This window comes from Cyanistes caeruleus, chromosome 1 (genome assembly GCF_971803275.1).
Source record: "Cyanistes caeruleus chromosome 1, bCyaCae1.hap1.1, whole genome shotgun sequence".
NCBI lineage: Eukaryota > Metazoa > Chordata > Aves > Passeriformes > Paridae > Cyanistes > Cyanistes caeruleus.
The window spans coordinates 40,532,239-40,559,313 of NC_141701.1; the positions used below are offsets into that span (position 1 = coordinate 40,532,239).

A 27,075-nucleotide genomic window follows, 5' to 3' on the forward strand; every position below is an offset into this window, starting at 1 on the left:
GAATTTTATTTTTTCTGAGGGCTTGTGGTATCCTACAAACCCGTAAGAACATCAAACAATTTTCAGCACTTAATCAGGCTTCCAGAAGTGAAGATGAAAAAGATTTGGGTTTGATCTATAAACTGGGCTGTCTTGTATGAAACTCCTCAATTGAGGATAATTACAGAACATCAAGAGATGTCATTTTATAAGCACACTCCCTTCTGTAGTAAGTAACAATACATTCATCTGTCCTTTGACTTTTCCTTTTGGCCTTCCAAACATCCCGAGGTCACTCTAACATTGATGCAATTTCTGCTTTTGATAAATGATTTACTTTGGTATTTCTAATGTAACTTGCCAGTAGTCCCTGTGGACACTGCAAATATTACAGTAATTTACTTATCTAAAGCATTTTGTGTGAAAGAGAACTGACAGACATTTTTAGGAGCTGCAACTATAAAATATTTCCCTCAGTATTTGGGAAGAAAATGCAGACATCTAATTTTTGTGTCTCAAGCAGTGTTTTCATTAGCATTTCTTAAGCTGTGCATGCATGATAATTATCTACCTTTTATTAAGCTACATGAACCTTTATTTGCTCAGATGACTTTATGCAGAACTTTATAGATACATTCTTCCTACTCTGACAGCAGCTGTGTTCACCAGGCTCACATTGTGACTTTCTCACAGCACACATAGGACAAAGCAGTGATGTAAGAATGCAGAATTTATCCTTTCCTGATTTACCTGATATTATAATTAGCTGTGGTTTCCAGGTGAGTGCAGAGGTAACACCCATGGAGAAACACACCAAGCTCTGTTTGGGTTGTATAAGCATCATATGACTGTAGTCAGTGTTGTATTGGGCATGTGATTTTGCCATTATATAACTACCTGGGTTTTATTTCTAAAATACCATTAAATCCATTAGCTTTTGATTTTCATTCTTGGATGCTAGATGAGAAAAATACCTCTTTCATGATAAACTTTTCCAATTACCTGAGGAAACACTAAATCATATTTCAGGGTCCCTCTTTATTTTCTGTTCACTATTGCAGCACTTCCCATTTGCAGTGGTTCTAAAAAGCATGTGGTCTCCCGATGGTGCTGAGTCTATTTTCTTTCATCCTTATTTATTTATTTATACTTTTCTAATCTAAAAACTTGCCAGGAAGTTTAAACCTCAGCTGACCCTTGTGATTCTATCCCTAAGCACATCCCACCTCATGGTCCAGAAAAATGAGCTAGAAGGAGGCAGCTCCCTGTGCTGGCTGCAGCTGTTTTCTCCCTCAGCACCAAATGCTGTTGGCAGCCAATCACAGATGGAGCTAAAACCATCCTCAGCAATTTATGCGGCCACTTCCTTCAGATTTCTCACAAGAGAATTTCTGGACCAGAAATCACTCCTTTCTCGCCCAGACTTTTGATCCTGCATTGGAAATCAAATAAAGGTTTTCTGACCAGCGCTTCTTGCACAATTCTAGGTGCTTGAAACAGAAATTGGGAATGCACTGTGGCCATTACAGAGTGGTAGCTGTAGGGCTGGGCTGAGACCTCGCCTTTGAAAGGGTATCGGCTGCTCCATGTTTTCAGTGTCTTTGTGGGCTGCTCCACAAAGCAGCACTGCCATGTGTACCAGAGGGAGCTGCTTGCCTTGCCTCTCAAATGTAAAGTGGCATGTATTCAGTTTCCTAACAAAGAACCTACAGCCCAGAGATCTGTGATATTTAAGGAATGGCTTCTGGTTGAAATGCTTTTTGTTTGTTTGTTTATTTGTTTCACACCTCAGCTTTTATTTGGTTGTCCCAGCTTCCTGGAGTCTGACATTAACAGAGCAAAAGATTGTTTCTTCTTTTTTTATTTATTCCTTTATAGATCTTGCTGTTGGCTCATGCTGCCAGTTTTCTGGCTTATTGGATTGTGGCTTCTGTCCTGCTTGAGGCTCTGAATGGAATAAATGACACTGCAATCCTAAAGCTATATAGTTTAGCACATAAATGGCATATTGGGAGAGGGAAATCATTGTTTAAAGGACACAGTGTGAAAACCTGAAGTGATGTTTCAGTTGCATACATCCCTTTTAAAACTTCAGACAGTAATTAAATCTGAAGTATATAACAGAAAATATCACACTGCTAGGATCACTCATCTGAGTGCATACAGGGGCTAAACCCAAACAAAATCTTTATCTGATTTCTCTGCAGATTCACCCAGGCCTGAAAAGAGAGAAACCAAATGCCCCATCCCAGGATGTGATGGCACAGGGCACGTGACTGGGCTGTACCCTCACCACCGCAGTCTCTCAGGCTGTCCACATAAAGTTAGAGTGCCACTAGAAAGTGAGTATCATCACCCTGCAGTCCAGAATAACAACTGGATCTGTCTCAGTATTGTGGGTAGTGCGTGCTCGTGCTGGAGAAGAATCCCCTTATTTCTGCATGAGATTGCAGGATGAGACTGGGCAAGAAGCCATCACACCTTCTTTGCCCTCCAGCTCACAGTCACAGTCCTGCTTCCCACACTTGACAGCTCAAGTTCTCCTCAGCAGCATTGGTACAAACAGCAGAAGGCTCCTTAGGTAGCCTGGGAAGAACAAGATCAGACAGCCCACCCCCACGCTGCCAGCAGACCTGCATGCTGCAGTCCCATGACCCCTCGAGATGCTGCTCGCTCACACCTTTGCTAAGGCACAGACATCACATGCTTGGTTTGGAGCCGTGGCCCCGTTTGCCGCAGTCACACACAGAGGCTGCTGGTTTTCATTGCCAACAGATGAGAGGCCTGGGCATGCTTATGCAGAGATATTTCCAGTATCCCCCTTACTGCTGAGCTCAAAAAGGTTATTTCCATCAGTACATCCCAGCGCTGGTCCACAGCAGGTCCCTGTCTTGTGACAGCATCACACTAACCCTTTTATGCCCAGCCTAGGCTGAGTCTCCCTGCTTATATCTAACTGTGCTGCTCTAATTACACTGGTTTGTGTGTGTAATCCTGCAACATGGGGCAATGAAATGCTGTATAATAAGGAAAAACTTCATGTGAAACTATCCACTTAAACAACCTAGTTAGTCAGATTGTACTTTGTGGTGGTATGCATAACAACAAATTAAAAGGATATTTGCACTTTACCAAAGTCCTCTTTCTAACTGTAGCTCTCCCTTTTTTAAAATCTGGTACTAAACTGTATTTATGGAAACAGCTGCTGAATTAAGCAGACTGCATTTGGAAGGCCTTAGCAACATTAACTTCCTAAAAACTTAAAATTAACAAGTCCTTGTTAATTATCACACTTCCAATTAGATGTGCTCTGTCCTGATGGGGAAAAAAAAAGAAGGAAAAAAGAAAAAGGTTAGAATTTAGTTCCTGGGAAACCTGTAGGCTGAACAGAGAGCCTTTGTGAAACACTATGGCCCAAAGATGTATAATGTTTACACAAACATATCTGTGTTTCAGCAAACGTGATCCACCATCCAAGGGCATAAGAAATGTACAGGCAAGAAGTTGTAATTGCTACTAAGAGTGTAAACTCATGCTTGGAACCGTTCCTGATTATTCCAAGGTAGTTTCAGAGCAGCTCAGATGACCAGAAGGTGTAATGTTTGAAGGGACATACTCAAAGTATCTGATAAAATGTATGAACAACCTTCCTGTACTTGAGAGCTTTCCTTCCCTGGGACACAAAGGGACTGCAGCTCCATCTAATACGGGCTGTGTGGCCCAGGGCTCCTCTATCACCTGTCTTTTCAAGTGTTAGTGGTGTATAAAGGGCTTAATGGTTTAATATCTTTGCTGAATTCCACTTATGTTCTTTTAAAATCTGTATAAACAATTTTGTGTGTGTGGAAAGCCACACCACAGTAATATAGAAATAAACTGGTTTACGCTGGAGGCACCATGGTTACTGTGTTGTAGGTTTCTCCTCTTCTTTTGTGCTAAAAACGTGAAAGAATTGAGAATCTGAGTTCAAAGAGGTTATATTCATTTTTTAAAAGATGTGTTTTTTTTTAACTGATCCATTTTACTATCAACTTTTTTTTTTTTTTTTTTTTTTTTTTATTTCTGTATAGTTCTTGCCATGCATGAAAATGTTTTAAAGTGCCCTACCCCAGGATGCACTGGAAGAGGACATGTCAACAGCAATCGCAACACGCACCGAAGGTAGATCAGAAAAATTCCCGTCCACTTAAAACCTAACACATACTCAGGAGTAAATTGATAGGCACACCTTGGAATTAGATGCTATGCACTACACTGAAGAGTGCCTATGAACTGCAAGGGCAGCCTGCATTATTTATAACCAAATAATTGTGTTTAATTCCATTATATTAAAAAATGGCTGCAGCACAGAGGATGGCAAATTCCACTAGTATTTAAAGCTACAATTCAATCACAGTCCTCACATTGAAAAATCATCATGTACAAGGGGAAAGAATGAAAAACACATTATTACTGCTACAATTGGAAAACCCAATGGAAACCAAAACTCATTTGTTTTGCACCACTACATGCTACTTGTTGACTGGAACTTCCAATCAAGGCACATTCCCTTTTAACCAAGTAGAAAACTTTAAGATAACTATTTTGAAATCTGTTTAGAAGCTCCACTTATTACCCTCAGGAATGCCACCTTCCTGCCTGGAACCCTCCTGTCTATTTAATGTGGTGCCTGCAGGGAGGAAGTAAAATTGAGAAAAGACTTCCAGACAGGCAGCTGGGAAATCACAGCTGGACTGCAGGTGAGGCAGAGAGTCAACACACTCTGTCTCCAGCAAGCTATTGCTGTCAGCACAGCTCTTTTCAGTACTGCTTTCTGCTGCTTCTGGGAAAATATAATGTCAGTCTTAAAATTGAACCTAGGACATGAGAATTTAAAAAAAAACAACTTTCTTTGTTGATCTGAATTTTTGTGAGATTTTGAGGTTTTTTTGTTTATTGATTGATTTGTTACTGCATAGTACACCAAAATTAAGGTTTATCATACTGTATTTTAATACTAGAAAAAGTAAGTCAGTCTTTACTAGTCATATGACAAGTTTGTCTACAAGAATATTTAAGGCACAAGCAGATATATTTTCTTTGTTTTTCCTGTTTCCAATGCCCACTTATCTTTGAAGCACATCAGCTGTATCATGAGCAACCCATGAATAGGATAAGAAAACATGTCCTAATCTAATAAAACAAACAGGAAAATATAAGCTAGCACAACTTGAAATGACAAAATGTGTTCTTTGGTAACATTCTCTCATATATCCCTGCATTTTTTTTCCCAAATTCACTTTCCTTTTAATCAGCAGGAGGCTTATATGCATGGTTTAGCTGATAAAGTAAATGTCATTTGTCAAAAAATTTACTAGTGACTTGCCAGACACAAAACATCAAAGCTGAACTGTGGAAAACTCCTACATGATTCAGTTTCCAGATATATCACCTAAAATACACAGATTTCACAGTTTTGCATTAAGGATTGAAAAACAGATGAATCTGGGCTATAACAGCAGCAGTTCCCTTAGATGCACAGACCATCAAAGTCACTGGTTTCCATAGAAAAACAGCACACATCTCCTTTGTTCAAAAATTAATTTCAACGTTTTTTTCTTGTTGTTTCTGTTCTTCACCTTTGCTTTCCAACAGCCTTTCTGGTTGTCCAATTGCTGCAGCTGAAAAGCTGGCAATGTCCCAGGAAAAGAACCAGCTCGAGTCTCAAAAAGCTGGGCAGTGCCATGATCAGACTCACAGGTAGGAACCATCACAAACCAGTTTCTCCAACAAACAAACTCTTATTTATGCACAAACTCTCTTGATTGGTCCTCAGATCTTTCACCCACTTCAGATTTCAGCTTTGGTGAAACTGAAATCTTTCAGTTTTCCATGATGAGCCTCTGCAAAACTATCTGATTCCCGAAACAAACCACCGTCTTTCTGTTGGTTGTTGTGCACGTGGCTGACATAGACAAAAGACGTATCTTTGGATAAGCAATCAAATATATCCCATTAAATCTTACTTCCACACAAGTAACCTGATCAGAGCAATTCATAGAATATCTGTATTTTTAGTTTATTGGTTTAATTACTTTAATTTATTTTTTATACAATGATATAAAAAAGGAGAAACACTTTTTATTGCAATTGTATTTTGTCTGAGTTATATGGACCCTACAGACACGCATAATTTGCACATCATTGGCACCACGACCATTACAACCTATTATATTCAGGTCTATTTGGGGACACTTTAATTTGTGGATTATTGACATGATCAGCTCTAATGGTTCCTTCAGAGCCATTACAGAATATTATGTCCATGTGTCTGCCAACTGCACGTGCCTTAACTCTACATATGAAAAGTCCTAAGGAAATTACTAAAGACAAGTAGTTACTGAATATTGACTAAATGAAATAACACACCATAAATCATTCGTTCCTACCAAATAGCACAAACAATTATTTCAGATCATCTTATATTATATTTATACCATACTCATTCACAGTAAACTGAGAACAATACTGATCCAAAAAAACTAAAATTTAGAAAAAAATCCAGACAAATTTTTAGAACTAAAGGAAGTGGTAATCTAGCAGCAAATCAGTAACTTCCTTGTAAATATCTCAAACTACTACTAAAGAATACTGCATTTTTTAATGTCCTCATCTTTTAGTTTGTGAAGTGGTCAAAGTTCTTTTTGACTACTAGTCAGCCACCACATGTTTATGTTGTTTATTTCTCGTATACCCACCAGTAAGTTTTGCATATGATGATAGCACACTTTTGGATTATGAGATGCAATCATACCCTCTTTCTCAAGACAAGGTTATTTAAAGACATTCTTGTGTTGCTCCTTCATTCTTTTCCTCCTCTCTGCAGGACAAATTTAGCAAAGCAGCCTGAGATATCTCAGTACAGTTACAGAACTTCGCAGCCAGTCTCTTCCTCCAGAGGCACCCTGGTGAAAGAACAGGAGAAGTTTGGGAAAGTCCCATTTGATTATGCCAGTTTTGATGCACAAGTCTTTGGCAAACGCACAACAGCACCTGTGTCACAAGGTCAAAAAACACCTCAGTTTCTTGAATGTAAGCTCAAAATTCAATTTTCTCTTGAAAAAGGGGGAAAATAGCAATGATTTTTTTTTTTTCCATTTTGCTTGTTGTGCTTTCAAACTTCTAGAATTCTAAAAAGGTCTGTAGAAACCATCTTTAATCACTTGTGTCTATAGTGTAAAATAGAATTACTAATTTGCGGAATATAGAATTTTAAAACACTAAACACTAAATATCATCACTACAAAGTTTACTTTTTTGATGTTTCTCTTAAAAGCAGTTATCAGTAGAAAAGAGGAATAAAAAGTAATGCTTTATGTTTTACTCATTACCTTCTTCCTTGATTAAATTGTGGTATCTTTATGGGATAGATGAGAAGTCCCATGGAATGTGTCTGCACAAGATGTAATGAGCTGTAGTACAAAGAAATACAAGTTAGGTTTCAGAGGTACTTCAGGTACCATTTAGGTGAATTTATACAGGTATTATTCCTTTTAGGTGAGCATGTGCCCAGCTACATTAATTCCAGGCCTGGGCTGAATTTGTTTTGGTACCTCGTATTTCTGTACTAAATCATATTTGTAGAGCAGTCATATCCAGTGCATCAAGTTGCTATCAAGATTCCTCTGCTTGCATCATTTACAGATTTCCTGAGGTACTACTCTGTACAAATGAGATACCACAGTGTGAAAACTGATGGTTTATTGCAGATGGGAAACATCAACAATGTTCTGCCATTGTATTGATGATTATAAAATACACTTTAGTTTAAAGAAACAAATGATTCTGTTGTCATGAGGGAAATGGAAAAGAAGTGTTTCATTCCACCAAAACTGGATTCAGAAGAAAATAGTTCCATAGAAATGTGAAAAAAAGGCTTTTTATTTAGCCTTTTTTCTTTTGTTTTGTTAGTGACATAAAGACTAGTAAAGGAAAATAAAACGGGAAAACAAATTTTGTCCCACTTACTCCAACAAAGAGGAACATTCATAGTAAGGTGAACAGAAAAGCAAAAAACTTTGTTAATGAATAAATTTATATATAAGTTAATTATAATATAATATACATCTAATATGATAAAATATTATACATGTTTTATATATTTATAAATTTTTTGTGTTTTTATTTTCATTTGTGTATGTGCCTGAGTACACAAAAACATACATGTAGGTATCTGTTTTTTGTGTATATATATATATAAATGCTCTATTTAAAATTGCAAATGAAAAGTAGATATTTATCTGACCTGGAAAATAGGCTTGCTTAAATGAAAGCAAATATATGCATTGCCAGCTTCTTGGGTGGCAGATTTTCCAATTTTGTTTGTAAAATTGAATATTCCCTATTAGCTGTCTCTTTGCACAGATGTATATCTATTTCACAGGTTCATTTCAAGGAAAAAAAAGATTGAAATGTTTTTATACAAATGCAGAAACATATATATGCAATTTATGTATGAAGTATATCAGAGCTGAAGTTTACAGCCTGTTGTTCTTGCAAAGATTGCAATGTGCAGCTATTATTTTAATGGAAAGGTGAAAGTAAAAGAGCTGGTGAGTGATTTAACCATCCAGGTATACAAAAGTTGGCAATAAGAAGCTGATGATGTAGTGATGGGTTCAGAGTCCTATGTAAATATGTAGCCAGACAAAAGCCCATCATTAGCCCTCTGTGGATTCTGCACTTGTAAACTTGTTTTTATTTTAACAAAACATACACCCTTTATAGCCTGGGGTGGCTCTTTGTTGGTTGATCATTTTTATATTTTTTTTTAAGGATAGGTGATGAAAAACACACTTTCTGGTCTTTAAACACAATTTAAATTTCATTGTAGTAACTGTTAAAAATGTAGACTGTCTTGTTTGTGCTTACAGCAGGGTAGATAAATCCTTCTTAATTTTCACTAGAAAAAGGGAGGACTGAATCATGAGGCTTTCATGTACTGCTCTACTGAGATGCCTCTAGTGCTTAGAGAAATGGAATATAGAATTCAGCTACAGTCAAAGCACATAAACAAGCATTTCTTTCAGAGCATCCCAAGTTTGAGGGAAGATGAGTCCTCCTATGCCTTGTGTAGCTCTTAGCATTAAAAAGCACTCAGCCAAAGCTCTACATCCAACGGGATCCAGAGCCTTGGGGCTCAGATCTTTAGGGAACGAGCAGATGGCCATACGCAGAAATGTTCTTGATGTATCTGGGTGTAGGCTGAGAAATTGGATTTTGCTTAGTTTATCTTTGTAGGACACTGTGAGGGCTGCAGACAAAAGAAGTGATTATTGCTTCTTTAGAGCTGAAATCATGGTGCTGTGTTCTCTCTGCAACAGTTTATGCCATCTCAAGCTCCAAAATCCAGAAGAGAAAGCAGAGTCTTCTCTAAGTGTTTTAGAGTAAATGCTGCTGCTGAAGAAGAAAACAAAGAACCAAACACACCGCTTTTATCTGTGAAAGTGCTTTTCTGTTCACCTGTTAGTATTTAATATTCAACTGACCTCCCTGTGCCTAATAAAACTGTGTATTATTCCAAATATAGCCAACAAAAAACTGTAACCCAAGATCATATGTATGCTCATTATTTTTAAAAATTGATTAAGGGATAGACTTAAATTTATAAATATTTCCACAAAATCAGTAATGAATACTCCTTACAGGTAATGTTTTTATCTGATTGTTTCTTTCAAGAGCCCGGTTTTGTGCTCCTCAGTCACATAAGCAGAGCTATTTAAATAACTGACTTATTCATCTAGGTAGAGTAAGCAGTGTTGTTTTAGCTAAGACTGGACAAGTCACTGTTGTTTTTTTGCACAATAGAGCTTCAAGAGGAAGCCCTTATAAGAATACATTTACAATTGCATTTGTCCACTGGAGTGGTAAAATCATGGTGGATACCACACTAACGCTTGCTCAGTCTTTTCTCCGACATCATTGGTGTTAATGCCTGAGTTAAGTAAAATATGAGTAAAAAATCTCAGCAGGTTTGTTGACAGATGTGTTTTTCTCAAGGAAAAATTAAATTATTGTGTTTCTAAAGCCATTTTTACTGTAAACCCTTGCTGGCAATAGCAAAAGGATTGTTTTAAATGTAATCTTTGAGTATTTTTTTCTATGTATGAAATTGTAGTCTGAGAAGCAAAACTATTTAATGGGAAAAAATTTCATACATGCGATTGCTAATCAAATCTCTCTTCAACAGCAAAGCATTTTTCAAATCCAGTGAAATTTTCTAATCGACTGCCTAGTGCTAGCGCCCACACACAGAGCCCTTGCCATGCCAACTCTTATAGCTACGGTCAATGTAGTGAAGACACCCACATAGCAGCAGCTGCTGCTATCCTGAACCTTTCCACCCGCTGCAGGGAAGCAGCAGAGATCCTCTCCAACAAACCACAGAGTCTGTCTGCCAAGGTAGGGTAGTCCAAGAACCTGGAGGGTGTGCTAGCTACTGAACTGTGCGAATAAACTGTCTTTCATGTTAGTGACTGCATTAAATCCCCCAAAAGGAGGCTTCTGTTTGCATGCTCTTTTGAGGAGAGGCAGAGAAAAAAAAAAAAATAAAAAAATCAGCAATGCAGTGACCAGTTCTGATAAAACTAAATAAATAGGGGGAATTATGTTGTTAATTGTTTTCATAATTGAGCCCTAATTACAAGGGGGGAGTTTTCTGGGAGGAAAAAAGAAAAAGGGTGTGTTTTAAGAGGGAATTTTTTTCCCTCTGAGACCTGCCATTGGTGATCATTTTGGAGACTGATTTTTAAAAAAATATATAAAAATCATATGATTAATCAAGGGTATATTTTGCTAGCAGTGGAACAGAACTACCTATGGAGTCTGTTGTGTTTGGAGCCCTTAACAGTTTGGCAAGATGGAGAGGGGGGAATAACAACTGACTTTGGTAAAATTCCCCTTTCTGCTGGCAAGAGAGGAGAATCAGGCCCACTGCGTTTGGAGATAGATAATTTGGGCAAGTCTGTCATAATGGAAAGCTGCCTAATTTTGTAGATGTTTGTGTGGCTTTCGTGTTTTGGTTTCTGCTCTGCGTTTCCTCACAGATCTTTATGATTTACAAATGGTGCTGTGTGAGCTATGAGCCTTATTTTCTGTGCCATTACATAGTATTATAATGCTGATGAAAACAGACAAGATTTTCTTCTGATGACAGTGGTGTGGGAGCACTTTTGTTTATTATTTGCATTAAAGTCACACATGTTCCACTGCAATGAAAGTTTTGAAAGCTCTTTGTAGATGAGAGGGTGTCATTAAAAGAACTTAAGGAGAAATCATTGGGGAGTGAAAGGAGGTGCATTTGTCAAAACAGAGCATAGCAGGTGTGCTTCTGCTGTGGGACTCTGACTCATGATGTTTGCTCTGAAAGACAGATGATCTGTTTTTGTGCAAGTCAGTGTCACTCTACCTTATCTCTCTGTTATCTGAACCCCACAAGGCTCAGTGTGGTTAGATGTGTCTTCCACAGCTGTTGATCTACATTTTGGTTGAGGGTTTAGTCACCATTTCTAGGAGGTTAGCTATAATTTTTTGAGTGGAGCCATTCATTTTTCCATCAGCATAATACCTTGTTAGGTATCCCGAGCCTTGTGGCTTTGCAGAGTGGTATCCCCTACTTTGATGCTTTTGATTTCTACTTGTGTGTGAAGTTTTGGACATTAAAATCAATGCTGGGAGATGTCACAGGGTAAACTTTATAGTATGTCCACATGCATTCCCTGTAATTCATTATCTGTTCCAAAGACTGCTCATAGAACCTTTCCTAATGACAGATCCATCCTTGATATCTGCTGCAAAAAAGTCTTTAATAGAGACTTCTTCTAGTAGGGAAATGGAAACTGATGCCAATGGTTGGATTAAATTGCTGCAGCAGCCTTTGGCTGACCTCAGCAATAGACCTTTGTTGCCAGAGAAGAGCAGTAAAGGGACCAGGCATAACCCAAAGATTTTCTCCTATGTACCTGCTTCACAGTTGCCAAATCATGGGGAAGGATTGAATGGAAGTGACCATAACAGTAATGATACAGAGGGGCACTTGGGGCACATAGCTTACTCCTTTTTCACAGCCAGGAATCCAGACTAAAAGAAAATCACCTGCCTACCTTGATATCTGCCTGCCTCCAATTTTGCCAGACTTTCTGGAGGGCATACTGCTACAAAACATCTGACAGAAGAATCAGAATTAGCTTCTGGCCAAAACACAGACAAGTAAGCCTCCAACAGATTTGGTGTCCAAAAGTACACAAAACATATTTTTATTTGGGTTTGGAAATTTATTACTTTGATCATACAGGATTCAAACCAAAAAACTGTGGAATTAAGTTGTCAGACTCTCTTCAATGAAGGCACTTTCTAATTTTAAAATATAAAACAATAAAATACTATTTATCAGTGTTTCCAAATTGTTCTGTGGCTGGTAGGGGCCACAAATGTAAATGTTTAATTGCTAAAATATCTTACAAATTTTTAGATTATTAAAAAACCCCACTTGAGACTTTATCTGTATTTGAATTCAAATAATGCAACACATTACTACAGAGTTAATTATTTCCTTTTTCTACTCGACAGCACACACATTCAACAGGCTTGGAAATAACTGTGTGGAGTGGCTGTGTTCTGAGCTCCACAGTATCAAGCACCTCAGCCCTGCCCCTTGAAACACCCTTTTGTTCCTTTTTCTAAGAAAACCTGATTACCATCTTCCATAATTTTGCAGCTCAAAGCTCCTGACTTGTAAAGGTGTTTGAGCATCACACAGCCTCTCAACAATCCAATCCTTGGTTCTTTACAGATGGGAGGCTGTGTGGTGGTAGAACAAGGATATGTGAGACTGCAGATTTCCCAGGCTTGCTGGAAATACTTTGCCAGTAGCACAATTGTCAGAGATGCAAAAATATTGTGCTTCTAAGTTTTAAAAGCAGAATTTAAAGTTCAAACATTTAAAGTAGGTGGCATTTTCTTGTATTTGCTCAAGACATGCATATGTTGCCTTGCTTAAACCAGTGGGGAAAAAATCAAAATACTTTTTAGCACAAGTGTGTTCCCAAGTATCTTTTTTTTTCTTTTTTTCCTCTTAAATTTTATTTCTTGACCTCCAAAGCATTGTCCCTCTCCTAGAAAGAGCTGGATGGTTTACCCTGAATATTCACCACTTTCCTGTGTATACACATAATATTTAAATGAAAAAGTAAATGTATTTTATAACATAGTTACAAATTTCAATAATGGGTATTCAAATATGTGTCTCTCATTCTCTACATATCAGTACAAAAAAGGAGAGTCCAAGCCAACAAAAGAGAAAGAGAAGTGTAGAAAGGATAGAAAAGTCACATTACACATTACACATTAACAGTACCACTGATGAGAAAAACTTCCAGAGAGACCTTATGTTCAAGGTGATCTGACAAATAGCCCAAGTTTAAAAATAATAATTCAAAAATTAAGCCATTAAAATAATACATTTATTCTGAAATGAACAGTAAAATGAATCTTAAACCTTCTCTATGAATTATGTATCGGTTGCATACAGAATAGTAAGATCATCAGATACCTTGATGATATAGTTTTCAAAATAATTAATGCCACATTAATGTTGCGCTGCCTGAGCCATTCAGCCTGGGACTGCAGAAACTTTTCCCCTGAATATAACCCCAAGCAGGCAATTCTCCTGCAGGCAGTACCCCAAGCCTGGTTGTATCTGATTTTTCAGTTCATGTAGCTTCACTCAGCTCCCATTGAAGCCACCAGAAGGGTTCCCCTAGGAGGCTTAGCCTGCAGTTTCTAGCTCTGTGTAAGAATCCACATCATCATAACTTCTAGGGATCTCCCCTGTTTACAGCCCTCACCACACAAGTCTCAGTGAGGTAGCTGCAAGCAATAGTTTATCTGTATCCTCATCACTGTTGCTTGCCAAACATTTTGTTGACTGTTTTGGTGTTTTTCCCACCTGTTTAGACAAAACGGCATATGCACACTATGCCTTGAAAGAAAACAACAACAACAACAACAAAAAATAAAATCACACTTGCTAAAAATGTTTAAATTCTGGTTTTGAACAAAATTGTGTCATCTCTCCCTTCTTGGATATTGATGGTGTTGAAAATTGCATCTATTATTTAAAAACTGTAGTTAGCACTCAGCATGTTTGTCAGGCAGTACTTTACTCCAAATACCTTAAAGCCTAAATACAGGATGGCAAATCATCCAAGAGTATTACTAGGTACCATCCTGTAATACGGCTGTGTAAATTACTCTCTAAGCACTTTCCTGGCTAGCTTTTTTAATTTGTGAACTGCTCTAGGCTTAAATCGTGACTCCATTTTTTCTCTCAGATGTTGTTGGGCTGTTAACAACTTTTCTCATTTTGACCCAAATTAATATTTTAATTTTCTGCAGAGGTACTCAATTGCTTAAGTCTAAGTGTGTAGAACTGAGGACCAGGTGCATGTGTTTTTGTTGGCTGTGAATAGAAAAGATTGTACTCTTTTGAATGGAGTTGTATTAAGAATATTATTCATACACATGGCAAGATATGAGTCTCATTTACTCCCAATACCAGAACTTAAGAGCTCTTTTGAGCTTTCCAAACCATACTGAACTGCTAGGGGGAATGCAAAATCATTGATCATTTTGTTTCTTTGGACTTCCTTAGCATTAAGTTCCATGGCTGATGCCAACCAAAAAGTACATGAATTCCCTTATATATCATGACACAATCTCCCTGGTGTCCCAGGTTTGAAATAAGATCCATGCAGACACAATAATTTACTCTTTCTGATCCAGCTGAGATAAAGCTTAACTTGTAATCATTACTGGAGGAGACACACTGAAGGGTATTAAATGTTATGAGTGATCAGATGGGCCAAAAGCATATGAAAAAATGCAGGAGAAATTTGGGACAAAAAACTAGCATCCTTTACTGTCCTAGTTGTGTAATTCAGTTCTAAGGACAGGACCTAATTAAGTATTAGAAAATATTCCCTAATACTTATGTCATAAAATAAACAAGGCTAAAAAAGATTGACTTTATTGTACAAAGCAGCTGGAGAGTATACAAACCATTTCTTTAGTGTTGGTTTACATATTTATATTAGTCTTTATTTTTGGTTATAAAGTACTATTTGTACCTTATTCTTTCACTGAATAGCTACTGGAATATAAAAAATGTCCTCTGATCATTTTTCTTTCATTTTTTATTCTGGAATCCCTTTACCAGCTGGTTGTAAGACATGAGGTGGGGGGATTTCCTCATACTGATGAGGTAGTAGGTAAGAAGTAACCTGAATTTAATTACTGTGTGTATCCTATCATGCTCATTGATTTCTCTTCATTGCTTCAGTGGGTATTTTCCTGGCTTACACCAGTGTAAATGTAAATGTGAGTGAGATCAAAATCAGGCTGCAAAGAATTTCACAGCTTAAAACAAACATAAGTTAAGAAATAAAAAGATACACTTTCATCTTTGTTTTGCTTCCAGTTTTAAGGAATAATCAGAACAGTTTACACTGTTTTAGTTGCTTCATTTTAAATATGTCATGATAAATGGATAATATAGGTCTGTTCACACATGCACTAGAGTCAGCAGTAATAAGATCTTGCCTTCAGTGAGGAGAACAGAGCCTTTACAAGCCTGAGCTAAGCTTAGTAAGTGCCATTTTCTGTCAGCATGTCAGAGCACTGCTTTAGTGTATTTTCCCATTTGCCATTTTTGTCTTCTTAGTTCCATTTAAAAATTAATGTAAAAATAAATGTGGTAAAGCAAGCAAAGGAGACATATTGAGAGGAGGGTGGGATGGGAGTAGGAATGTAAACTGGAGCAATAACTCTGGCTTCCCTCTTTTTGCTCTGCCATTTGGAGTTTGCTAGGAAGGCACCAAAGCAATAGCTCTTTTATACCATTCTGAGTAAAAAGACATGCTGTAAACGTGTGATCAGTCCTGCAGTGAGCAAAGAGGGATATTTTTCCCATGACTTTATTTAATTGTTGTGTGCATCTGTGAGCTCACTTAAACCCCATCTGCACTCTACTTCACAAACACACAACCCAGCCTTCCCTCATAGGAATTAGGTACGTGTTGGGCAGCCCAACTTCTACATGAATTTCAGGCAAGTGTTGAGAAGGCTCTAAATATCCATGTTAGTAAATGTTCTGCTTATCAGTCAGAGCTCCTCATGGAAGCTATTGGTGTCTGTTTCTTGGAGAGAATGATTTTCTGATATTATTCTATGTCAAGTTGCATCAAGAAGGGGGCCTTGATGGTTTTTGGCCCTTTTTGTTGTTGCTGTTGCCTTCTGAGTAGTTGATATTTTGTCAGTGACAGAGAATCTGCACTATTTATGGGTTTTGCACTATAAAACTACCGCAGCCCAGTCACATGGCTTCCTTTCCTAAGCCATCTGTCACAGAGGTCTGGAATTTTATGTGAATGTTGGTTGTGCAGACTTAACCCAAGTTTTTTTATTATGAAAAATGTCAGCAACTACAATATTTAGCATTTTACTTTACATTGGTCATTAAACTTGATTACTGTAGCTCTGTTTCATTGCTATAGTTACATATCAACTATGAAGCCAAAAAACACTGGGGCGATCATGGCAGAGCTGTATTGTCAGATCCTGGAGTGTGTGCTTGGCACTGATATAGTTAATATCTTGGATTTTTGTAACTAAGGTTTATTAATGCTGGTAAAAAATGTATTTGATATTATACAGATGGCATAAGATGTTGTGGTTACTAAGTTATTATCCAGGATAAGCTGCACTGTCAAATTCAGGGCTTAAAACTATCACAGGAGATTAAACTATTTACTAAAAAGGGGCAGAAAGATATAACCAAAGCGTCTTAGTATGAACATATTAGAAGTGTATTTACTTCCCATAAATATAATAAAACATCTCTCTCTTTAAGCTGTATGATTGAAAATGTGAACTTGGCTATGTGGGAGAAGCAAACATAAGAGATGCCTGAGTTTCTGAACCAGGGACAAGCAGATGGCTTGGTGGTGCTTCGGTCTAGGTGGGCATCTGTGTCAGACTCATGGATGCAAAAGGGAGTCGTGCTGGCTGAGTGAAGAGAGATTGTCAGGCCTTAAATTGTCATCTACCACCAATATATTGATATCTTTCTGATTCAGAAGATTTAATCAGTCACATTTTACCTTTAAATGAGTCATCACTGACAGTGGCAGAAGGCAAGGATGTATGAAGGAGGCTTGCATCCTTGGTCCAGCCAGCATGGCCATGTCACACTTGCAGCACAGGGGAAGAACTCCTTGTTTCACCACAACTCTTAAGATCCTCAAGCAAGGACAGGTTTCACTGCCCTGTCTTTAGAAATTGAATGGTTGACTAATCATGATGCCCCAGCAATATTTAATGGGCAGAAAAAGAAAGGGACTCCTTCAGCCAATGTCTTTCTGAGGAAGAGGTCTAAGACAGACAAATTTCCCCCTGGACATACCTGACTCTTTTCTATTAACAACACATTTTCTAGATGATTCACTTACACTATGAGTTTCCTATTATATTACTCAAGGTAGGGAATCTTGGGTTATACCACTGTCTCCTACACAGAACCAAACACATGTACCCCAAATTCCCAAGTGTTATCCAAGCTTTGTGGTGATGCAAGATAAATATAGTAGTCATGACAGTAACAGGAAGACAATGAGCAGTGTTAATTACAATATTCTTTGTGTAGATATCTGACATCACTGTTTATCTCCATAGTCTTTGAATGTTTTCCACTTTATTCAGGAAAACATTAAACTAGACTACTGAGTAGTCCTCCAGAAGCCACATTTCACCTTTTTTCCTGCTTGCCTTCAGTAAACATTGGCAATAGCAAGGACTAGTCTTATATTCATCCCTATATAGAAAATATGTCAATATGCAGTGTAGCATATTAAGCATGAGGGAAAATTTGTTGTTGTCTTGTAAGTTGCATTTTCAGCAGGTTTTTATCACTGTTAGAAGAGGAGTTTGTCCTCTTTTTCTGTGATCTGCGTAAGGCAGAACAGTGACCTTTCCTTCCTTTGTTCTTGTACAGCCAAGCAGCATTTTCCCCTTTTTGTGAGCAGGAGAGTTTCTCCCAGACTGGAAAGAGAGGTTGGGTCTCTCCCCAGACTGCACACACCTCTGCAATTAGAGGCTGCTCTGTGCTGTGCTTCCCAGGAAGCAAAGGGTTTGTTGACTCAGGCAGAATGTCTCCATTAGGGAGAACCTCCTCAAGACCCTCCTGTACCTCTCAGTCTAGTGGTCTCAGTGCAGACCTGTGCTTTAGTGGCCTAGTCAAATTATGATAAATAATCATTCATCAGTATGCTATTTCAAGCGATGTAGAAAATGCTAGTGAAAATTTCTCCTACTGTGCTACTTTTAGATGTATTTCTTTCCCCCTCCTTCTCCCCCACCATGATGCAGATGTTGTAATGTTTCCAGGGTGTGGGGGGAAGGGAGGATATGTAATAGTAATGCTGTTGATGACCTAAACAATGCATTAATGCTTTTAACTGTGAATTGGGGTCATAGTTCTCTGTAAGAGTGAAAAGATCAAGAAGATTTAAAGCTAAACTTTTTTTAAATAAAACTAGATTTAGGGTGTATAGGTTATGGTTTAGTGGCATCTTATTTAAATTCCACTTACTATGTTTAAGCTGAGATGCAGGGATACCATTACTGAAGCTACTCTTAAGTCTGCCTAAGAGTTGGACATTAACTGACATAAATCGAAAAGCTGGGTTTAGATTCAGATAAATTTAAATAAAAGCGTGCATTTATATTTATCCTTTAAAAGCACCACATGGTTGTTTTACAGCCTTACCATGTCTGTATCTAAACATGTCTCTGTTTCCTGTTGCATGTCAGGGAGCTGAGATAGAAGTGGATGAAAATGGCACACTGGATTTGAGCATGAAAAAGAATCGAAGCCAAGACAAAGTTATGCCTCTCACTTCTTCCAGCACAGCACTTCCCACTCCTTCCTCTTCTCCTTTCAAAGCAAGCAGCATCCTGGTAAATGCAGCCTTCTACCAGGCACTTTGTGAACAGGAAGGCTGGGACACACCAATCAACTACAGCAAGACCCATGGCAGGAAAGAAGAAGAAAAAGAGGTATTTTTTCAGTTTCTGAGTGACTTTTTCCTTTGCATGAGAGACCATATGATGGTCTTTAGGAGTTTAAAGATCTTTATGCAGTTTAAAGGGAATCAGTTTCCACAAATAGAACCTTGTGAACATTGATCTGGTCACTTGGATGGGCTGTAACAAACCCCATTACTCACTTAGAAAAAGTCTTGCTTTCAGACCCTACTTGTTAATGTCTGTAAGTCTCTAAGGTAAGGGAAACAAAGGTATCCATCATTAAAGTCTGCTTTTTAAATTTTGTTCCTAATGGATCAGTCCTGTAACACAGATACTCAAAGAAAAGAAAAAAAACCAACTAAAACAAAATAAAAATAAAGCAAGCAAATCAAACCAAATCAAGACAGTTTGTTCATGCTGAAATAAAAGACAATTTCTTCATACCATCTTTTCAGACTTCTAGATAACTTGATATCTAAGCATTTAAACATGCTTAAAACCTTGCCTGTACTACTCTTTCACTGGAAAAGTTTTTATTTTAAAGACTGCAAGAAATTTCTGCCACTGAGTTTTACATCTCCAATTTGCAACTTATGTGATAAATCTTCTAGAGTGTCACTTCCAAATCAGTAATTGTCTTATTTTTTTTTTTTTTTTTTTATTTTACTTTTTCATTTCTGTTTATCCTGTCTTGAAGACAAGGCAGCATAGTCTATTATGGCCTTTCTTTCTTATTCTTTTACTTTTCTGGCATCTTTGATTGTATATTTCTTTTCTCTTGAGCCTGGATATGGATATGGGCTGCTTTCACTTTTCTTAAATCAAGAAGAGACCACCAGCTCTTTAAAAGGCTGATTAGATAAAAGCCTTCATTACAGCCTTCAGAAACAAATCAAAAGATATCGTGGTTGGAAGGTTTTATACTACTTACTCCTTGTTTGATTTTATATATTTAATAATAGAATTTGATCATAATTTTAATATGAAATTATATTTTGCTCAAATATCAAATCTGACACTTCAAGAAGACATAGATGGGGTAAAGCTACTTACAATTGAGGTTAGGGGATCCAGGTCTCCAATTAAAAAACCACCTGGAATTAAAAGAATGTTCAGTTGAGTGAATATTCTTATATAGTAGTGGGTTGCAATGTGTCCACTGAAAAAGCTTGCATTTCTTGGAGGCTGGGTTTTCTTGAACCCTTTGCAGTCTCCTCTTGGAGGCTAGTGATGGTCTTTATCTCACCAATAATGAACAATCCATGTACCAGGGTTTTGGAGCGGGTTTGGTGAGAAGGAGGAGGCTGAGGGCTCAGGCCCTTCCCCATTCATGCAGGATGAGCAGGCACATCCAGCTTTGAGAGGGCTGCCTTGCTGATGGGATCAAGAGGTGTCACACGCTTGGCAGGGGACCTGTCGTGTCATTCCTTCTCCCTGCTGCCATCACAGCTCAGCATAAGAGCCAAGAGAGGAGCACCTACACATTCCCCCCAGTCCATGCCTGACTTCCACAAGGCTATGATGGGTGTCTGGATGTTTCCCTGTCCCTTTCCAGCACAGGGAACTGGAGGCGACTAAACTACCCAACAGGACAAAATGGTCCAATGCACTCGGGCTCTGGTGCCCCTTGCACTTGGTGTTTTGACATTGTGAATTTTGTCCCTAATTGAGGATCTGGTCCCAGATCTCTGCTGTGAGATTCTGCTGTCCCAGGGAGCCTTGATACATCCAGTGATGTCAGGGCCAGAGGCTCTGTTTTCAAAATCAAAGACTGGCAGTTATCCTTATGCAAAGAAAATGACTGATTATATCTATTTCTAATTCATTGTTATCTGGTTCATATGCACAACAGTTGCTTAATTTTGGTGGTAATTTCCAGAAAATATTGTCTCTCTCTCTCTCAGCAAAATAGCCTGTCCAGATGCCCCCTTTAAAAAAAAAATCTGAATTTGGAAAAAGCTCAAAATCTCTCCAAAAGGAAAGCGCTGAGAAATAACTAGAGCTGTCAGTTAGTTCAACTGTCAGTTCTCCAAAGATTTCAGGGCTTAAAAATGTTAAAAGTGCCAGATGCTATTATCTGTTATTCATGTTACCATTATGTTCTGGTCTTTGCTGAAATCAATATAAACTTCCATCTGTACATTAATGGAGTATCATTGCTTGCTTTCTTTCAGTAGTGTGCATGCATGAATACACACATGCTCTTTGCAGGAAATAGTAGTGCTTGGACCAATTGGGCTGGTTCCGATTTTTCTTTTAGTCTGAAATTCTTTAGATTTTAATAGCATTTAACTACAAATCCATTCAAATGGAAAAGGAAAAATTATACATACAGTTGGGCTTGACTAGCTGTGACGATCATCACCCAACACACCAAAAAGAGAGAAGTGCTAAAGGTGTTTTCCCAAAGGATTATCTTTCCCTCTAAAGATAAATAGCTGGAGAAGCACACAAGCCAAGACATGATGCTCTACTTTTAGTCTTAAGTGCAGAGGATCAAAATACACTCGTTCTTTATTTCTGACTTTCTGTGTTTCAGACAGATGCAACCCCTTTTGGGCCACATGTAGTGATGTAAGGCTCTAGAAAGGCAGAGTTTCAGTATTCCTTTGCCTACAATTCATTTGCACTGTCCTGGTTTTGCAGCTTCCACACATACGAAAATTTTATGCTGCTTGAATAACACCAAGTGTCCCTCAAGGAACTAAGAAAATGCTGAAGAAGTCACCTGTTTAAATGTTTATATATCTCCCTATTCCTGGGAAATATACTAGGAGAAAAACTGTATAAAATTGTTGATGTTTCTGTATGTATGTATGTATGTGTATAGCTTTAGTCTAAAAAAATTACAAATATAAATAGCTCAATTCAGGAAATTCACCACTAAGATTTAAAAAAAAAACCCAAACAATTATTTAAAGAAAGAAAATTAAAATAATACAATTCTAAACCCTCTAATATCACTTATAGTGGTGGCTGTAGGTGTATTCCTGTCAGACTTCACCATGAAATGTTGTTTTTATTAAATGACTCAATGAAATGAAGCTGTGAACTGCAATACTGTAGCATTTTGTCAAGCCTTGGATGTACATGATTCTCCATCACTCTGCTCTGTGCAGCAGGTATCAGATAGTGGCATGATGAATAACACACACACACATGCACACATACACATACAAAGTTTCTTGTCATCACCAGTGAAAGATCAGGATATCTTTCACTGAAAATAAAGAACACAAGTTACACATATGAAAATATTAGCATATCCCTCAGCACAAACAGTTATGGCTACTCTGGTGTGCTGCAGGTGCACCCTAAGGTACATGACCCAGATCAGGACCACAGTAGAGTGCTAGAGGGTTCTTTTCACCACCCCCTACTCCAGGCTGCTCTCAGAAGAAGTGGAAGAGGCTGATGTATGCCTGGCTTAGATACATAGGATAAAGGCAAGGCATGCTTTAAATTTTTAGAAACACACATCAGTTCAGTGATACAGATGTAGCCTGGCAGAGTTAGTTGTTAGACAGGAAATTGATAAACCACCATTTTTTAACCTCTGTTAAATTAAGTGGAAACCATTCTACCTGTGTTTTTTGAAATTATTTTGACATCTGATCCCTTCCAGTTGGTAACAGGGGGTTAGAATTTTTTGTTGCTTCTGGATCTTTTGATTTTAATGTAACTTGTACCAGTGATGACCCCTGCTTGCACTTATGTGTTTGCAAGAAAGGTGGGTCAGAACTTGTGGGCAGAAGTAGTCAGGAATTCAAATATCCATGGTAAAATCATCCCTATATGCCACTGCCAAAATCACCCCTATATGCCACTGAGAACAAGATTTAACCCAACTTTGGAAAATTATCTTTGATGTTTCTTGGATCTTGAACAGAGCTGACACCCATTTTTCCACTTTTGCATTTTAGCATTTTAGTTTCCATGTTTGGAAGACTTTCAGTCATTTATTATTTCTGCACTAACATTTTATCAAGACCTCTGTAGCTGCTAATTTTCTCTGTTGCTCCTTATCTGAAGTTCTCCTTCAGAAATATAATTCCCCAAGACTGAAATATATGAAGGTTTTTTTACATATTTAAAATAATTACTCATTAATTACTGTGAAATAGTGTTTAGCAAAGCTGACTATATGTATTTTTGCTTTTTGTATTTGTAGCAGATTAGATTATTCCCAACCAAATTAACCTCACAAATGTGGCTCAAAAAAAAATCAGTAGTAATTGATACAGCAATAATATGGCATCACTCCTACATGTATGTGAAGCGTGAGTTACAGTAGGCAGTAGGTAGCCAGTAGCAGAAAGCAGAAGAAAGTCATATTGAGGATCCAGCCTCCAAACAGGCAAAGATGAGCTGCCAGAATTGAGGACCATATGGAAGCTTTATCAGAAGGAGCACCCCTGCAGAGCTGACAAGACCCAGGAGGCAGAAACTCCATTTTCAGTCCAGATTCGACTCAGCCCTGCGCTCCGTGTTAACAGCTCTGCAGACAGCCCTGCTCCTCTGTCCTGGCACGTTTGTCAGCTGCACAAGCCCAGAGCATCCATGGCACCAGCACTGTGAGTTTAGCAGAGGTTGGGACCTTCCCCTCTCAACCACAGGCAGCAGTTTCTGCTCCTACAGATGGCAATCTCTGGGAAACACCTGAGTATTGGAATGGAATCCCAAAACCAACATGAAGTCCAAGAAGGGAGTAATAGAGATCTGATAATTGACACTATAAGCTTTGGAGAATTCTAGAATGATAGAATGGCTACAGAGCATCCCTCCAAAAAGAAAATACTTATCTGTCATAATGATAATAATAATTGAAGGCATTGAGTCTCAAAACAATATAAACCAAGCTATTTTGAAGTGGTCAAAGAAGATTTTTCAGAGAAAAAAAAATCATTTCCCTTTCAGGACGCCCAAGTTTCCAAAATGCCTTCCCAAGGGGGTGAATGCTCATGATTCATACCATCCACCAAACAGAATAGTAACAGTTATGATTTTGATCTAGAAATAGTAGAAATCAAGAACTACCCTTAGCAGCCTGCTATTGAGAAAACTTCAAAGTTTTTTGTTCTTTATGATTTTTATTTTAAAGAGAATCTGCTCTTTCAATAAGATAACAGGATTCTATTCCACAGACCTAAAAAGCTTTGCATTTACATTTGCTTAGGTAAATAACAATTTTTAAAATTTATTATTGTAATTTTGTAATTTATGGTCACCAACTGTATTCAAAAGTCTGCAATGTACTTCTAAAGCAAATAAAAAGAACACAACTACCAAAGTATTGTTTTGATCTACCAACAACCACCTTTCTCTGTGTACTTTTCCTTGGCCTTTATCACCATCTTATAAAACAAACACAAATTTCTCCTCTACATGGCTTAAACTTGCATCTGCTTTCAGAAATATTTAAACAACATTTTAAAAAGTTTGCCTTTAAGAACCTGAAACGATGATATGCTAAACTTCCTTAATTTCTCTCCGACATTTCTTTTCAATTTCTTCCTTTTTTGATTTTTTTTTTTTTTTAAGTTTTAGAAGAGGTTCTTTTCTTGCCATGGCAAATTGTTTCTTGAATGTGTGGGAGTATTAGAAGAGAGAGACCTTTTATTAAATTCTCATCTGATATTTCAGAAAGATCCAGTGAGCTCCCCAGAAAACATGGAGGAAAAGAAGTACCCAGGAGATGTCTCCATACCGAGTCCTAAACCCAAGCTCCATTCAAGAGACCTCAAAAAGGAGCTCATCACGTGAGTCACAAAAAATGCTGCATTTTCCTTTGCCCTGGTAAAGACTGGTCATGCTGCTGTTTTGATTTCTGTTTTGAAGTAGATTTGCAGGAGCTGAGGAGGGAGACTTGCACAATTCACTGCCAGTAGTTAGTTCCACATCGTGGGTCTGCAGACGTGAGGTTTGGAGCTGCCACAAGCCAGAGTGTGCCTGGGGGTCTAGATAGATTAAGGACTAAATTTATACTGGGTGCTGTTCCTTCTTCCTCAGATAGATAGGTAACAAGTGGGCAACAGCTCCTTCTACAAAACACACAGTTTCATAACATGCTACAGATTGACTCTGCTAATGCTTACATAATTAAATAAGCTTTAATTGAACAATTGCCATTATAGCTCCATTGCTTAGAGTTTGTGTAGAAGCAGTCAGGATTTCTCAGACAGAAAACATGCAGAGTCCATAAAAAGAAAAAATACACGACAGAATGGGGTCTTGCAACCTGTATGAAGCATATTTAAGTCCTTCATCTGCTTCCTTCCAAGCAGAATTATTCAGTCCTGCTGAAAATCTAGTGGTTGTAGAAATTCACGCTGAGGACTATACACTAATACTCTCTTTTCTCAATTTCTGAGATGCACTTGCTCTGTGATAAGTTCCAAGACTTGACTGTGTAGAACTGCAGATAGATCCTATTAAATCTATCTGCATACAACAGCTTGTTTCATTTAGAATTGTTCACTAAAATTGTCCCAAGCAGCTCAAAACACAAGTCACTTTTTAAAAATCTCATCTAGGCTCTTCACAATCCCTTTGGGTTCATGTCAATATCATTTTGATATGAACACAGAGTTTTCTGTATAATAGTCAACTGGGACTCAGCAGTCATTTATGACACATTTCTTTTTGTCCCAAACCAGAGCAGTTCTCTGAACAAGTGTGGTCCATATCACCTCGTGGTGATAGCCCATAACATATCACTGCAGGCTCACCCAGAAATAAACTAGTCATGTCCTGGCAACTTGTGTCCTGCTCTCCAGACTTGGTGGCACTGGAGCAGTTAGAGCTGCCTCTGCCTCTAGAATTCACATTTCCCTGGGGCAAGCTGCTGTGAAAAGCGATTCTTTCCCCTCATGTCAAGCAGTCTGCACATTGTCTACTCGCCACATTATATCTGCAGTCGTAGTTCATGACCTAAATTGCTACAGGTCAGGTTGTTTTGCCTTTTCTCCTAAAACAAATGCATCACTGAGAGTTTATTTGCTGAAGACTAATGGCTTTTCTTTTGTAATATTTATTCCTTTGTGATAGTGACCTGTTTTGAGACACCTGTAGTACACTTTTCTTCTCTCCTAAATAATAACACCAAAACATTTACCAGGGCAATGATGAGCTTACAGTGGTTGTACTCTATTATGTTCAAACAGTATCTAAAAACAGGTATATAAAATATAATTGTGCCAAAAATTAAATAAGAAATAGTTTTAATTTATCTGAAGAATCCATAGGCAGTGCAGGGATCAGACTATATTCCTATGATCCCACTGAGCTCAGATATTTTACCGAACAATTCAGTACAGTTGGCTCCATCATGAGGAAGCTTTTAAAATGACATATGCACTTGCAGAGAAGAAATTTTGAACATGGTTAACGCAGCTGGAGTGAACTACTGTATGAATTCCACCATCTAGCATGTGCTTTCTATTTTACCATGTTAATTCTGTTGGCCATAACAGCATCGCTCAGGTTGAAATGGGCTGTGAAAATGAGGCTGATGTCTTCCTAAGGCTTTTTTACAGATTTGAAAAACTTCCTAGCATTCTGCCAGCTCAGAGAAAATAGCCAGGTGAGCATCTCAGGCACCCCTTTTTCATTAGCATGGAGCACTACCTAACAGTTTATGTGCAGCACCTGCTTGCCCTTTTTATCCATATTCCCAGGGAAAGAAAAATAGTTCTTTATAAGGCAACTCTGCAGGGTTGGTGTTAGAGTGCTTTAAAGTCCTGTACAAAAGTGTATTTAATTCACCTCCCTCTCCATGTCTTCCTTGGTATCTTTGCCCTTTGGCAGAGGGCAAACTGTATCCCAGTTTGATAAATGGCATCAGTGTTACAACTGAAGAAGGGCTAAGGAAAAAAAGAAGCTATAACATCTCCAGGTCGTGCATACCTCCATCTCTTGGTTTAAATGAGTATACCTGTTCTGTTAAGTGTATGCCATTGTCTTGCTTCCAGCCAGGAC

General features: G+C 38.0%; 1 protein-coding gene across 3 annotated transcripts in view; it reads left to right on the forward strand.

Annotated features, from left to right (window-relative positions):
- Positions 1-27,075, forward strand: part of ST18 (ST18 C2H2C-type zinc finger transcription factor) — a 237,748-nt gene that overhangs the window by 192,761 nt on the left and 17,912 nt on the right. For all 3 annotated transcript variants that reach the window (XM_086888301.1, XM_086888311.1, XM_086888318.1), the window contains 7 exons: positions 2,187-2,321; positions 4,050-4,140; positions 5,614-5,718; positions 6,845-7,050; positions 10,208-10,419; positions 18,883-19,128; positions 24,742-24,857. In XM_086888301.1, the coding sequence (XP_086744427.1) occupies positions 2,187-2,321; positions 4,050-4,140; positions 5,614-5,718; positions 6,845-7,050; positions 10,208-10,419; positions 18,883-19,128; positions 24,742-24,857 (1,111 nt within the window). The remainder of the gene's footprint in view (positions 1-2,186; positions 2,322-4,049; positions 4,141-5,613; positions 5,719-6,844; positions 7,051-10,207; positions 10,420-18,882; positions 19,129-24,741; positions 24,858-27,075) is intronic.